Source organism: Macaca fascicularis, chromosome 9 (genome assembly GCF_037993035.2).
Source record: "Macaca fascicularis isolate 582-1 chromosome 9, T2T-MFA8v1.1".
NCBI lineage: Eukaryota > Metazoa > Chordata > Mammalia > Primates > Cercopithecidae > Macaca > Macaca fascicularis.
This window is the reverse complement of record NC_088383.1, coordinates 87426817-87440741: the sequence shown is the minus strand read 5'-3', so window position 1 is coordinate 87440741 and position 13925 is coordinate 87426817. Positions and strand designations below refer to the sequence as shown.

Below are 13925 nucleotides of genomic sequence, written 5' to 3'. Positions count from 1 at the left end.
GACGCCTCACGAGCGAGGTTGCCTTGCTGGTGGCTCGAGGGCAGGTGGGGGCGCGTGCGCGCAGAAGGGCGGGGGAGGGGCCGTCGCGCGCCAGCAGGTGGGCGCGTTCTCCCTCGCGCGTGCGCGCGTCGTGCCCTCTCCCTCACGTTCCCCGCGCGCTGCGTCCCCTCCCCGCCGGGAGCGCGCGCCTCCAGTCCTCGCGCCAGGTCCTGCTCGGTCTCTCAGAGCCGCACACTCCCCGGATCTTCTGCCACAGCCGTCGCCTTCGCGGCGGCTCTCCAGCCCGGCGCCTCAGCCTCGGCGCCGCATCACCGCGTCCCAGACCTCCTTCCCTCCCTCTGCCACTCCCCCTCCCTTTCCCGCCCTTCTTGCCCACCCGGCCGGCAGAGAGAGCCTGGATACGAAGCAGGCGGGCTTCAGAAGGGGGTTGGAAAAATGGAGGTTCCGCGCCTGGATCATGCCCTCAACAGCCCCACCAGCCCCTGTGAGGAGGTGATCAAAAACCTCAGCCTGGAGGCCATTCAGCTGTGCGACCGGGACGGTAAGAGCGGCCGGGACCGCGAGCAAAGGGACCGAGTCCGCGCCGAGGCGCCGGGGCCACTCTGGCTCCGCCGACGCCGCTCTCCAGGGCGGCAGGGTCTTTTGTTGTCCCTTCTGTGCAAATAAATGCAGATATGGGCTACCCTCCGCCCACAGCCCTCCCCTCACCCCAGAAACAAAAGGACCCCGGGGCTCGCGCCTTGGCGCGGAAAGTCGCCGTCCACAACCGTGGCGCCCTTCGCCGCTTCGCCCGCCTGGCCCGGACGAGGGCGACGTTCCCGCTCGCGGCTCCTGCCCCGACGAGGCGTTTCCGATCTTTGCCGCAGTCCGAATTTCCTGGGTCGCCGGGCACTGAAGGGGAAATGCCCTCGGGATGTTTCTAGCAACCCCCTTCCCCCAGCACACACACACTAGTTAGCATTCTCTTCCAGAAACTTATTTTCTTTTTTAAACCTCCCATCGTCAGACTCCTCACATTAACAAGTCTTTTTAGACTCTTGGATTGGGATTAGGATGACAGTTTTTCAGTGAGGGCGCAGAAAAACGGTGCATTTCAGCACCAAGGACAGACACAATCTTCGTGGTTCTTGGGCTCTGAGTCAGACTGTCGAAAATATTGGCCTAATATATGTGCTGTGATTCAGACTATGTGGCGAGTACGTACCATTGCGTGTTGATATTATATCGTTTATTCTGTTGTTGAAGTTGACAGGCTCCTGTAGAAGGAAATTGATTGAATACAGGTCTGAGCGTTGAAGACATAAGCTAGTGCTGTGTGCAGTGGGGTTAGTTACAGCGCTTCTGGGTTAGTTGGACTAGTTAGAGTCTGCTGTTTCAGTAATGTGGAACAAAACTTCATTTGTAAAGAAATCGTCTGATTAGTAATTGATTGGCCGAATGACTGTAAAATTCTACATCTGACAAAGGAAACACAGTGCACATGTTGTCAAGAGGGCCCCGAATACTTTTGACTATAAATGAAATTAATGTTTAACTGTATATGAAGGTAATGATTGTAAAACATTTCTTTAACCAAAGTTATGTACAGATGCTAATACGCTCACAGTAAGGTCATAAAATTTATCAGCGTAATCCAAATAGGGAGCAGAGGTCTTGTTTCCAAAGTCATTTAAATGGTAATCACTTGGTTGGTCATTGCTATTCAGCACGTTTATATCAAGCGAGCACCGAGCACCGAATTTGTTTATTAATAAATTTTATATTTATTAATATAAGTTTATATTTAATAATTTTGAAACCAGAATTCAAACTTTTTGAAACCAAAACCACTTTAATTTCTGAAACAGGTGTAGTATATGAATAAATAAATACACTTGCAAAGGCAGCTTGTATTTCCTTTATTCTTAGACTGTTTTGGTCACCGTGGTAGTAAGTGCACGTATTTATGGTATCTAAAAAAAATTTATCATTTTGGTATTCCATATGTAAGCTTGCATGATTATAGACTATAAAGATTATTTTTAATAACACATAGAAAGTAATTTGGATTTTAGTTTATACTTTTATTAAATGACTTTTGGTAATTAACCATTGCAAGTTGTAAATATTTTTATTTTCTTAGATTGGTTTGAGAGAAACACAAGAATAATAAAAGTAGACTTCATTTTTATTTATTGCAATGATATAGCAAAAGCTCATTCTTGTACTCATTGGAACTAGGCATTCATTGTTGCTTTTCAGAACCCAGTAATTTCAATACTTAAAACTGCATTTACCACGTGTTTCAAAGATATTAGGGAAAATTTAAACTTTTTTATGAAGTTCACAGAGTTAACAGAGTGCAAAAATTAATGCTGTGTTTATTGTGATCCCCTAGAGGAGTAGCTATTTTATTCTGATATTATTTTTTAGTTGTTTCTTTTCAAATTAGGAATCCCGCAAAATGAACAAATTATGTAACATTTAATTTTGGGGAGGGTGCTGGCACTAAGCAACATCTATGAAAATTACTATTTGCAGACTTCCAAGTAATTTAACGTAGACTAATTAACTAGGGTTTTATTTTATAAAATAGAATATACCAACAAATACAAAGAGCTAACTCTTCTACTAGAAGATGTATAAAATTTGGAAATACTTTGTTTAGAGATGTTGTTAAATGCTTAACTTATTTTGTTATCCTATCTTACATGTCAATTCCAAAAATACTAACTTGGCTTCATATGAATAATTTAGGGGGAATAATGTTGTTTGTTTTTAATAGAACAATGTACGAAATGTTGCATTAAATTTGTCAAACACACATTATTTAGCATCATTCTACATTGAGAAATTTTCAGCTGATGCTTTCTACTCCCTTTGCTTCCCTCCTTTCACTTTCTTTCCTCTCAAGTCTCATTATTTTACTTCTATATATATGTAACATAGAAAAGGATGTGGCAGAATATGGGACAGAAGAGCTATTTATGTGTTTAAGTACCTAATAAGAGCCATATTTCATAATTTATGATAGAATACATTTGTTTTGTTTGCTCTTTTCTCACTTTATTTGAATCTACTGTTAATTTGGTGATGAAAGAAAATGCGAGAAACATTAATTCCCTGGAAGTGGAATAAAATAGAATAGGGGAAAGCATAGTATGATTGTTAAATGTAAATTTTCTTTTACCTTCTCCAATCAGAGATGTTTTTAATTTTATAATATTTTCATACTGTATCAACCAAGAGTTATGCCTGCTGGTGAACATAACTGTGTATCTCTCTCATGTTTCGTTGGGGTTTTTTTTTTGTTTTTGTCTGTTACTTGCCTATTTTCCTATGAATTGATGATTACATTATCAATAATAACTCAATTTTTTTCATAGTTTCTAAAAATATTTAATAGTTTCTGAAGAATATGGGTTAGAGTCCACATGGTCATATAATTGGCTTTTCAGTTAAGCAAGACAGTTACACACACACACACACACACACACACACACACACACACACACACACACACATACACACACACACTACCTCATGGATAGTCTTTCCTAGGCATGTGTACTTTGTTTGCCAGCACCTGGTCCTTGCCTGAGTGTTACTCTGAAAATATACTGTAAATCTAGAGGTTTCTATTCCTATTGCAAGTAGAAGAGTATTTTTGTTTCTCCATCTCTGCTGTGCTGAAGTATACTCAAATTGCATACATGATGTACTTTTATTATGACTTTTCAAATAAAATGAAAGAGAAAATTTCTTGCTTGGAAACATTAATAATATGGGAGCCCATTTACAGTTTGATAGGTACTTCAGACCTTCACTGACCTGTGACGAGACAAAACAGCTCCCACCCCACACACAGAATTTTATATTACTTGTGCTTTTCATCTTTTAATCATATATATACACACACATATAATGTATATTTTATATATATATATGTATATGCTTTTTCTTCCTTGTTAAACAGGAAAGATTTATCTACATGTTGCCTTACATGTATCTAAGCTCCCTCCAGCTTTGTTATAGTAAGGAAGAAAATACATAATTAATTTGTTTTAAAACATTTAAATCTACCCTCAAGGCTTGTAGCTTTAACAAATATTATTTCTATGAGTAGGGCACTTTATGACTGCCCAGATATGATATAAACCACAGGGTTTATGATGTAGTCAACAAGGAAACACATTGGAAAGAAATTACACAGAAGCTGACAGATTTCCTTGTCTTTGTCTCTAACAATACTTACGTGGAAAAAATGGAGGAAAAAAAGGATTTTATTTCTTTTACATATTTAAAAAGATAAATTTCTTTGAATGTTGAGTTTATCAACTTTATTTAAATTGTGAGTCAGTTAAGACCTCATTTATGTTATTGGCATGTGAATTAAACAAATTTTAACTTTGGAAATAAAAGTAACAAATGCTTAGTAGCACGGTGATATTAGATAATCCTTAATGACATTTTCTGAAGCAGACATCTAAGAGGAGTACCCGTAACTGTTACCTTTAATAGTCTTTATTACAAGAATGTAAGGTGGTCATTACTCAGTCTCAGTGACATGCAGTATAGCATAGTGATAATACCATTTTAGATCAGACCACCCTTGTTAGAATATTGGCTCTTGAATGCCGTGTAACCTTAAATTACTTAACTTGTTTTAGCCTCAAGCTTTCTTATGTAAAGTGGGTATAATAATACCAATTCTGTAAGATTGTTTAAATAAGTAAATAAAGTATTACTTTCATAGAATTTACCAGTCTTGATATTAACACAAAATAGAGAGTAATAATTATTATTGTGAATGGAATGTTGTCCACATAACTTCTTGAATTGAACCACTGCTTTTTAAAATTTCTTTTTTTGCCAGTGTCTAGGTCCTTGTTGTTTTTCTTAATTTCAGTTACATGTTATTTAGTTAGTAAATCACTTCAACTTAATGAGTAATTACTAGAATCTGTAAATTCTGAATTTTAAAGACTAGTAAATTTTGAAATCACAGTTACAGTACTCTTATCTTTTACTTCAGCATCCTATCAGTAATATCTTTATCACCTTAGCCCTAAAAATTGTTTTTAGTTTCTAGTTCAAATCTGCCGTTCGCTATTTTTCATGTGCCTTGTAACCTTGATGGTTGCTTTGTTTAGGTATTTTCCTTAGAGCCCTTCTCTGTTCTTAATTTACAATGTTTTTCTTTGTTAACTTTTTCCAAGGATAGATATATACTAGGACATGTAGCGTGTAGATTAATTTCTTTGACCCAAATATGACTATAGAGATATTAGTGAGTATGAAACAAAATAAAAATAAAATAAAAACTGAAAGAAATAAAAAATTTGAAACCCATCAGATTGTGTTAAACCAATTCATATTCTTGGTAGGGTTCTAATTCATTCCCAGGGAAGACCAGAAAGTTACTAGAGTGAAAGTTACATGAAAGGATATGTGACCAGACTCCCTCCAGTGGTAGAATCACTGATGTGTTGTAAGGTTAACACTGGCAACTTTGTTGCCTAGGTAGGCCCGGGTCAGAAATTCACTCTCTATAGAACACTATTTAGACAGCATTCAAATTACTTGGTTTTATCTCCACTGATATTTCTTCCTCATTTAGGCCCAATCTTGATTTTTCCTCTAACTTATGTGAGTATACTTTCCTGATGACTTTTATATTTCATCCTGGGCCTCGATAATAACAACAGCTATGTCACTCATTGGAGCAAACATAAATCCTTCTACTTTCTGGTTTTCCTTCTCTGCCTTTCTTTAGTAGATGCATAATATAAGTTTTCCCTTGTAGAATGTGCCTCTTTCTTGGATTTATTTTCCATTTCTGTTATATTTCTGTATGTGAATCTTTTTATCCTTTATTATCCTTTATTAATTATTTAAATCCTATTTTTACTATAAAACTTATACCTCCTTTTTAAACTTTAAAATATTTCATTATTATCATTATTATTATTATTGAGATGGAGTTTCACTCTTTCTGAAATGCAGTGACGCAATCTCAGCTCACTGCAACCTCTGCCTTCCAGTTTCAAGCGACTCTCCTGCCTCAGCCTCCCAAGTAGCTAGGATTACAGACACCTGCCACCACGCCTGGCTAATTTTTGTGTTTTTAGTAGAGATGGGGTTTCACCATATTGGCCAGGCTGGTCTTGAACTCCTGACCTCGTGATCTGTCCGCCTCGGCCTTCCAAAGTGCTGAGACAGTAGTTAAACTGTCCTTTGAGCAGACTATATTTTATATACATACATTTGAGAAGTAAGATCAGTGTTTGGAGAATACTTAAATGTATAGAAGAATAGGACAGTCTGAGCAGAAAAAAATAGGTAGAAAGCTTCAGCATATTCTGTATATGTTAAGGGTAGTGACTGGAAATGGTATATAAGAAACCAAAAAAGAATCATAAGGAATTCACGATTGATTGAAATTTCAGGCAACATGGAAAGTAATCAGGAATAACTTCAGGATTTTAAGTCTGGGAAATATGAAGAATCATTGACAGGAAAGGAAAAAAAGAGAAAGAAAATAATATTTAAACATTCTGATGACATTAATTTTTTACATCTCAGATTTTAGGAGCCAGTGAATATCCAAATATGTCCTAAGCACTTTTCTAGGGGCATATCTCTCTCATAGATATTGTTTTACCGGAATAATATTATATACTGCTTTGTCATTATTGTTTCAGTGTGTTTCCCCATGAGATTACCCACTGATATTCTTTTAAGGCTCTTTTTATTTTCTTTATTCTCACTCCTCAAAGGCCATACAAGGTCTGATGATAATACTGTGAGAATCAGTATTATACAAAACTAACCACTTAATAGTTTAGAGAGGATTGTGAAATAGTTATTTTTGAGCTATCTCCATAAAAATATTGTTGAATCTTAGGAGACATTTTTGAGACATTAGTATAAAGCAAAAAGAATTTTTGAGTTATATGAAGATGTTTCAAATCTAACATTAAGAGAACCCTTAGAAATTTAAAAGGTCAGCAATTCTTGTGTTCTGGGGAAAAGAGTTCTAGAATGGGGAGCATTGCTCATAGAAACATATTCCACTAGGGAGAGTGGAAATTAAGTGAAAAGGGAAAGGTTAGGATTTAACTTCAGTTTTACAGTGACCTTTAATGTGCTTTGTATCTCATCCTTTGAGGGAAAGGGGTGGTCACATCCAACTTTAAACAACAAAGATGAAGTAAATCTACAACCAGGTTTGTTACAAATGTAAATAAGTGCCCTATATTTTGAAGATGCTCAACAGATGTGAGTTGAACCAAGAACATCATACTTGGAATTGTCGTTAGTTTTGTTTGTTATATTATGACTATTTGAGCCATGTTGTGGCTCATTTAAAAGGGGCTGCTCCTTGGGGATTTTGCATATACATCATTTGTTGTAGTGATTGTGGCAACTAGTGTAAATAGATCTGTATTTTTGTTTTCTATAGCCTGTGGGAATGTTGCTATCTAATAATAGTATGAAAGGCTTATAGTTTCCTTAGACACTTGCCAATAAAGACAAGACATAAAAGATTTTTCAGTATAATCTGATTTTTTTGAGAAATAGTGTCTCATCTTCCATGAATTTGAATATTGGTGAATCTCTCAGTCTTTAACACTTTAAAAGCTGATGATAAATGTCAACAAGAATTATGTAACTTTTGATCATCTACTGTGCAATAGGTCCAATAGGTCCTTAATGGCTGCATTTTAGAGTTATATCTGTGATGTAGAACAGGGGCGTGCATGTTATGGTCCCTGGGCGAAATCCATAAGCCTGCTACCTGTTTTTGTAAGTAAAATTTTTTTGGAATACAGCCATATTCATTTGTTTACATACTGTCTATGGCTACTTTCTTGCTACAACAACAGGGTTGAATAGCTGTAACAGACCACATAGCCCACAAATCCTAAAATGCTTACTGTCTAGCCCTTTATAGAAAAAGTTTGCCAACACTTAGTGCAAAAGATTGAGAACGTAAGTTAATCTCTCTTGATAGGAATAAAAATACTGCAAAGAGAGTTTTTGGGGAAAAAAAACTGTGTACTCATCTTGCTTTTATATGTTTCCAGGGTTTTGTGATTAGGTGAGTCAGGCAGAGGGATGTAGAGAGTTGAATAATGTTATCAGGGAGTAAGTTAGTTCTGTATGGAGTCAGTCAAAGATGGATGGCCCCCTATACCATTGTGTCTGATAAGCAGTGACAGAAACAGGCCGTAGTTTTAACTTGAAATCTAGCCTTCATATAAATAAGTTTAGAAAGAACTGCTATATATGCAGGTGTTTCCATATACACTTATAATTCTATCAATAGATGTGTTTTTAAAAGTGTCAAAGATAGTGTGAACTTTGAGAAATATGTATAATTATATTGATACATGTTACAAAGATTTATGTAAATATCATATTCTTCCTTTGAAACCAAACTCTTTTTTAAAAAGAGTCAAGATCATACTCATCTTTCTGTCTTCCATAGTCTATCTCAAGCTGTCTATAAAGGACCCTCTTATTTTTCTTTTTTTAATTTCCAATCTGTTACAGTGTGAAACTTATTAAGAATATTTAAAAATGATTTCTAGAAAAATGAAATTAAAATGATAACAAATGAATTCAACAGAAGTAAAATTCACTGTTAAATTCCTTTAAAAGTTTCTAAATGCTTAATCCTAATTTTTATATTTAATTTCATCACAGATTGATAGTTTGTAGACTACTGCTTGTGAATAGACCACGTTTTTAAGTAGCATGAGCTAGAGGACTGTGCCATTCTATTTTTGTTCAATGACTAATTTATAGGAACTTCCCTTAGCCAGTTAAGAATCTACTTTGTTTTCTTTTGTTTTTCTACTTACTATTTTTATTATTTATTTTTATATGCATTCCAACTTTAGGTTCTGAATTAAGAACAGGAAAAAAGAACAGAGAAATGGATATAACTTGGATTCTGGGTTCCAAAGATTTAGGAAGACAATTTATTTTGAGAATCAATATGTTTAAGTAGATAATTATAATAATATTTGATAAATACTGTAACGGAGTATAGAAGAGAAAGTGGTTAATCCTATCTTGAGTCTAAGGAGCAACATTTTATTGAGGGTTAAAAGTAAAATAAAAATTTGCCAGAAGAAGAATTAGGAGAGGGGCATTTCTGGCTGAGATAAGAGAATAAACAAAGGCTTAAAATCATGTATTCTGGGAATGCATAGCATTTGATATTGCTGGAGGAAAGAAGTGTGCCTGGTGGAAAATTAAGCTGAAAGCTAGTTACGGCTAGCTAGGTTATGCCTTGATTAGAATTTTTGATTTATTATCTTAGATTTCAAACTTTCTAATTTGTGAAGAATGTTTGTTTTATAATATAACGTTGTTCAACAAATAAAAGTAGCATTTTATTGTATAACTGTCCTATAATTTTATACTTACAGCATTTTTCAAATAAAGTCAATCAGTGGTATAGTGGGAATTTAAGTTAGCAGCTATGCTTGAAAGTTACTATTTTATATCAGCTTCAGCATCCACTATATTTCTGTATCTTATTTTTATTGCATTATATGTAGAAAATTCTGGTTCATACAAATAAGTAGTGGCAAATTGTAATGTTTTTAAGTCATTTGGCCTTCTCAGGATATTCTTCAAATAAACTGATCCAGACCAAAAAGAGAAATATTAAGATTTTTGTCAAAGTTGATGATGAAAGAATAAATGTTTCATTTGAGGGTAAGTGACAGAATCGATTCATCAGTTATTTCATTTTTTCATTGTTTGATGATAAAATCTTGTATCATTCTGAGATATTTATTGATAACATTTTTAAAACTCATACTTTTCTGCTGATTCTGTTAAAATTTCAGAACAGTTGATTTGTTTTCCTTGCATGATGAGTCTTAACTGTAAGAATCAATTTCATTTCTGAAAACTTATTTGCATTATAAGCTTGGTAATATTGTGACTGTATTGTCAAATTGAATTTCTTTAGCTTTTTAAAGAGCTAGATAACCAAATTGGTTTTCCCTAGTTACTTATATTTGAAAGATGCTTCTCAGAGTTTTTAAAAATTACATTTAGAAAGTGTTTCTTGTTTTTCGAAGAATATTTATACCTTGATTCAGGACACTCAGCTAAGTTTGGTATGAAAAATGAACTTTGAAATTTTCTGTTCTTAACCTTACAATTAGCTCAGAAAAAAATTCCCAACAACTTCAGTGTAAAGGATAGTTTAAATGTGATTATCCAAAACTATTTTTAAATATCTAAATATCTAATCCTTATTAGTGTATAATTACTACTTGATGAAATCTGGCAACAACTTTTATAGGAGCTACCATTCCTGCGATTTTTTATGTTATCTATTTGCCTCAATATAGTTGTCTTAACATTTCTGACAGTTTAGTTAATGGTGTGTTAAAAATTGATTTAGACATTAACATTTTCTTCTCCATTGTGTATTGTATTACGATTTCTGTTACCTTGTTAAAAAACTTGTGCAAAAGCAAATGTAGAGATTTGACCCATATATATTCTCATTGAGTTAAATTGGAAAGATCTTACCTAATCTCAACATTTGAATTAACTAGATATATGTGATGAATATTTTTTGTATTACATTTTCAGATATGTACCAATATTTTGTTTCAGTTTTTTGACAACAGCTCACTCATTTAACATTTGTTGCAGTATCAATAATGCAAGATTTGATAAGGTTTTCCCTAATTGTGTATGCTTTTGTTCATAGGTGATAACTTTATTCTGATTACATTTTAATCATTAGATTTGCAATAACTTCAGTCACTGTATGTTTTACTGCAAAATTATGGAACTTGTCAGCAACCATATCACTATTTTGCCAAACTTTGTTATAAAAAATCAATGAAAATTTGTCAGTTTTTATCACTACAATGTAAGTCTTAATGATAGATGACTATCATTATATTTTAGCCTGGAGTGACTATTCCTGAGAGCTTCCAGCATATTTATTTCATTTTGAACATAGTTGCCACTATGGTCAATATATGTTGAAAACTCAAAAGGTAATAATTAATAGTAAGACTTAATATATCTTGAGTCAAATAAGTAACAATATATCCATTTTAAATTTGTCTGTTATTTCCTGTTTTCAGCCGGTTTCATTTCTAGTTTTAGAGATAATTGTTTCATTTCCTATACTGGAAAAAGTATAACTTTATATCCCAAACGAGATTAACTTTATCACAAATACAATTAGAGAAGAAATATGCAAATTTCATAGTAAACTCTTAATCTGTTTAAGAGAGGAAGGGCCAAACAGTTGAACCAGAGCCTTACCTGCAACTAATTGAACTCTGCATTCAAGTACATAATGTCTTTGTAAAACTTTACTTGAGCATATACTTGCTGGCTTGAATTTAAACAAACACACATGAAACAGAGCTACACCTTTTATTAGCACATGGTGCCATTTTGTGCACTGAGGTAGCAGGCAAAGTCTTCTTTTAATGTTTACCCAAAATAACATAATAGAGGACAATTTAATGTTTGCCATTTATATTACAGTTAAAAAAATGGTTTTTAAATAATTAAAAAGGAAGTTAAGTGATAATATTTGATACACTTCTCAGTCACCTCTTCATTAAAAAATATTTAAGTCATTGGTCAGTGGTTCTCAAAATTTATCACCTAAACAGCTTACTAAAACAGATTGCTGGGACCTATCCCCTGAGTTTCTGATTTCTTAGATCTGGGTGGAGCCCAAGAATTTGCATTTCTAACAGATTTCTAGGGGATGTTGGTGTTGGTGATCCAGGGTCCAGGCTTAGAGAAGCAATGCTTTCGGTAGCATGGCTAAAGAAGTCCTTAGGTGGAGAAGAGATATTAGATATTTGTTGTTTAGATACAGTGTTCTGGCATCCATTGGATGAATGAACTGGGATATTGAACTCAGAGACTGTAAATACCTAAATGGCAATTATAGATAATAAGTACGATTTTTAAGACAAGATAGATAAAAATTAGGGGTGGAATTAACCAACATTTCTGCGACAAAAATCTGTTAACTTTGTGATCAAACTGGAAGTGTGGCGTATGAAAAAGGAGTTGTTGAGGATGACTAAATATGCTAGATTGGGAGATGGGGTACATTTTTTACCAGCAAATAAAATAGGAATTGTTAACTGGGGGGAATATTAAAGAGTAGGTTTGAAGACAAACTATTACAGTCCTCTCTGGACAAGTTAGATTCCATTATCTATGGAATATCTAGATGGAAATTTTCAGAAGGCTGTTAGAAATATTTATCTGTGTCTTGTAGGGAGAGAGTTTGAGAATAAAGATGAAAATTTGGTAGTATTCTCTAGGCTATTTTCTCTTGTCATATTTCTTCTTTATCAAGTGTTCCTCCTTCATCTTCTAGTCAGTCTTTGAGACCCATGTAAGGTTGTTGAACTGCTCATTAGAGTAAATTAGAATGCTTGTGCCTTTTGTGTGTGTGTGTGATATCTAAAAGGATCATTTGAAAATTAATTACTTTAGATATAATTATATTTGGTGGGTTGTGGTTATTTGGGGCAGTTAACATGGAAGAAATACAATTAACCTAAGCTCTGTGCTTGATAGATTTCTCCCCCCTATTTTGACTGACAAGAGAACTAAGTGTATGATTATCTGTGCTTACTGTAGAAATACACTAGATTAATTTTTCCCCCTTAAGCAACATAATCTGTGTTGCATAAAATAAATACAGTGCATAAAATCACTGAACTGTTGGAACTCAAATTAGCAGAAAAATAGTGACAGTGAAACCTAAAGAAAAATTAAAATCTTCACCAAATCTGTGTCTAAGGCTTTCAATTTGAACATATATGTCCAAGATTTTCTTTTTGACCTTGAACCTCCTAATTTTAATGTTTACTAAGGTATTTGTTGAGTGCTAGGTTACAATAAGACATAGTTTTTTTTTTAGAAAGTTATTTTTTTGCAGTCTTTTTGTTTAAACGTAGATACACCTTCCATTTTAATAAATATGGCTTTTTAGTTTTTGTATAACATTTTCAAGCTGTGCTAAGACTGAATATTTGAGCCTATTTTTATATATTTTCTTCTGGTGTAATCCAGTATATCCAATATTAATTTCTATGGTGCTTGATAGCTTGATACAGCTTTTTTGGCTGTTATTTTTGGTGATTAAAAAAGGAAGCCCTAAAAACTAAAAAAGCAGTGGTTCTGGAATTTGCTGTTTATACTACTTGCTTTGCTAAAAGCTTTACATATTTACATTCTAATCATAAAATTTATAGAATTGAAATTAAGCTTAAAATAATGATAAACATTCCAAATTCCAAATACAATTTAGCTACTTCTTCTAGAACTTTTGTTTGGCACTATGTATTATAGAAGTATTTGTTTGCCTATATAATTTTTTTGTTGTTGTTTTTGAGACAAAGTCGTGCAGTGTTGCCCACGCTGGCATGCGGTGGTGCGATCTCGGCTCACTGCAATCTCTGCCTCCCAAGTTCAAGCAATTCTCCTGTCTCAGCCTCCTGAGTAGCTGGAATTACAGGCGTGCACCACCATGACCAGCTAACTTTTTTGTATTTCTAAGATATTTATATTTCTGAGAGCTTCATATGGATCCACCATTGAATGTTTTCCTTCGCTACCCTCATAATAGTTTCAAGAATGTTTTCCAATTTCTTTTCTTACAGTGTTAATACTTTTCTATTTTAATTTTATAACATAGAAACACCACCTAGTTTCACTATAATATTATAATATTTTAATGAAAATGTTAAATATATTTCCCTGAGTGCATGCATAGTGCTATTTACTGCAGATAATGTGTGTGTTTACTTATTTTCATTGCACTGTGAAATGCTGATGTGCCATATTTTAAGAAAATCTGAAATATGATATCTAAACTTAGAAAACACATTAATCAGGGAATAATTATTTTCCCT

At 34.3% G+C, this 13925-nt stretch overlaps 1 protein-coding gene across 2 annotated transcripts in view; it reads left to right on the top strand.

Annotated features, from left to right (window-relative positions):
- The first annotated feature begins 231 nt into the window (after nucleotides 1-231).
- PHYHIPL (phytanoyl-CoA 2-hydroxylase interacting protein like) overlaps nucleotides 232-13925 on the top strand; it is a 62705-nt gene continuing 49011 nt past the window's right edge. The window contains exon 1 of one of the 2 annotated variants that reach the window (XM_005565798.5): nucleotides 232-541. In XM_005565798.5, coding sequence (XP_005565855.1) covers nucleotides 436-541 — 106 coding nt within the window. In that variant the 5' untranslated portion in view covers nucleotides 232-435. Of the gene's footprint in view, nucleotides 542-745; nucleotides 1197-13925 lie in introns of those variants that run through there. The other variant, XM_045361159.3, reaches the window with a different exon arrangement.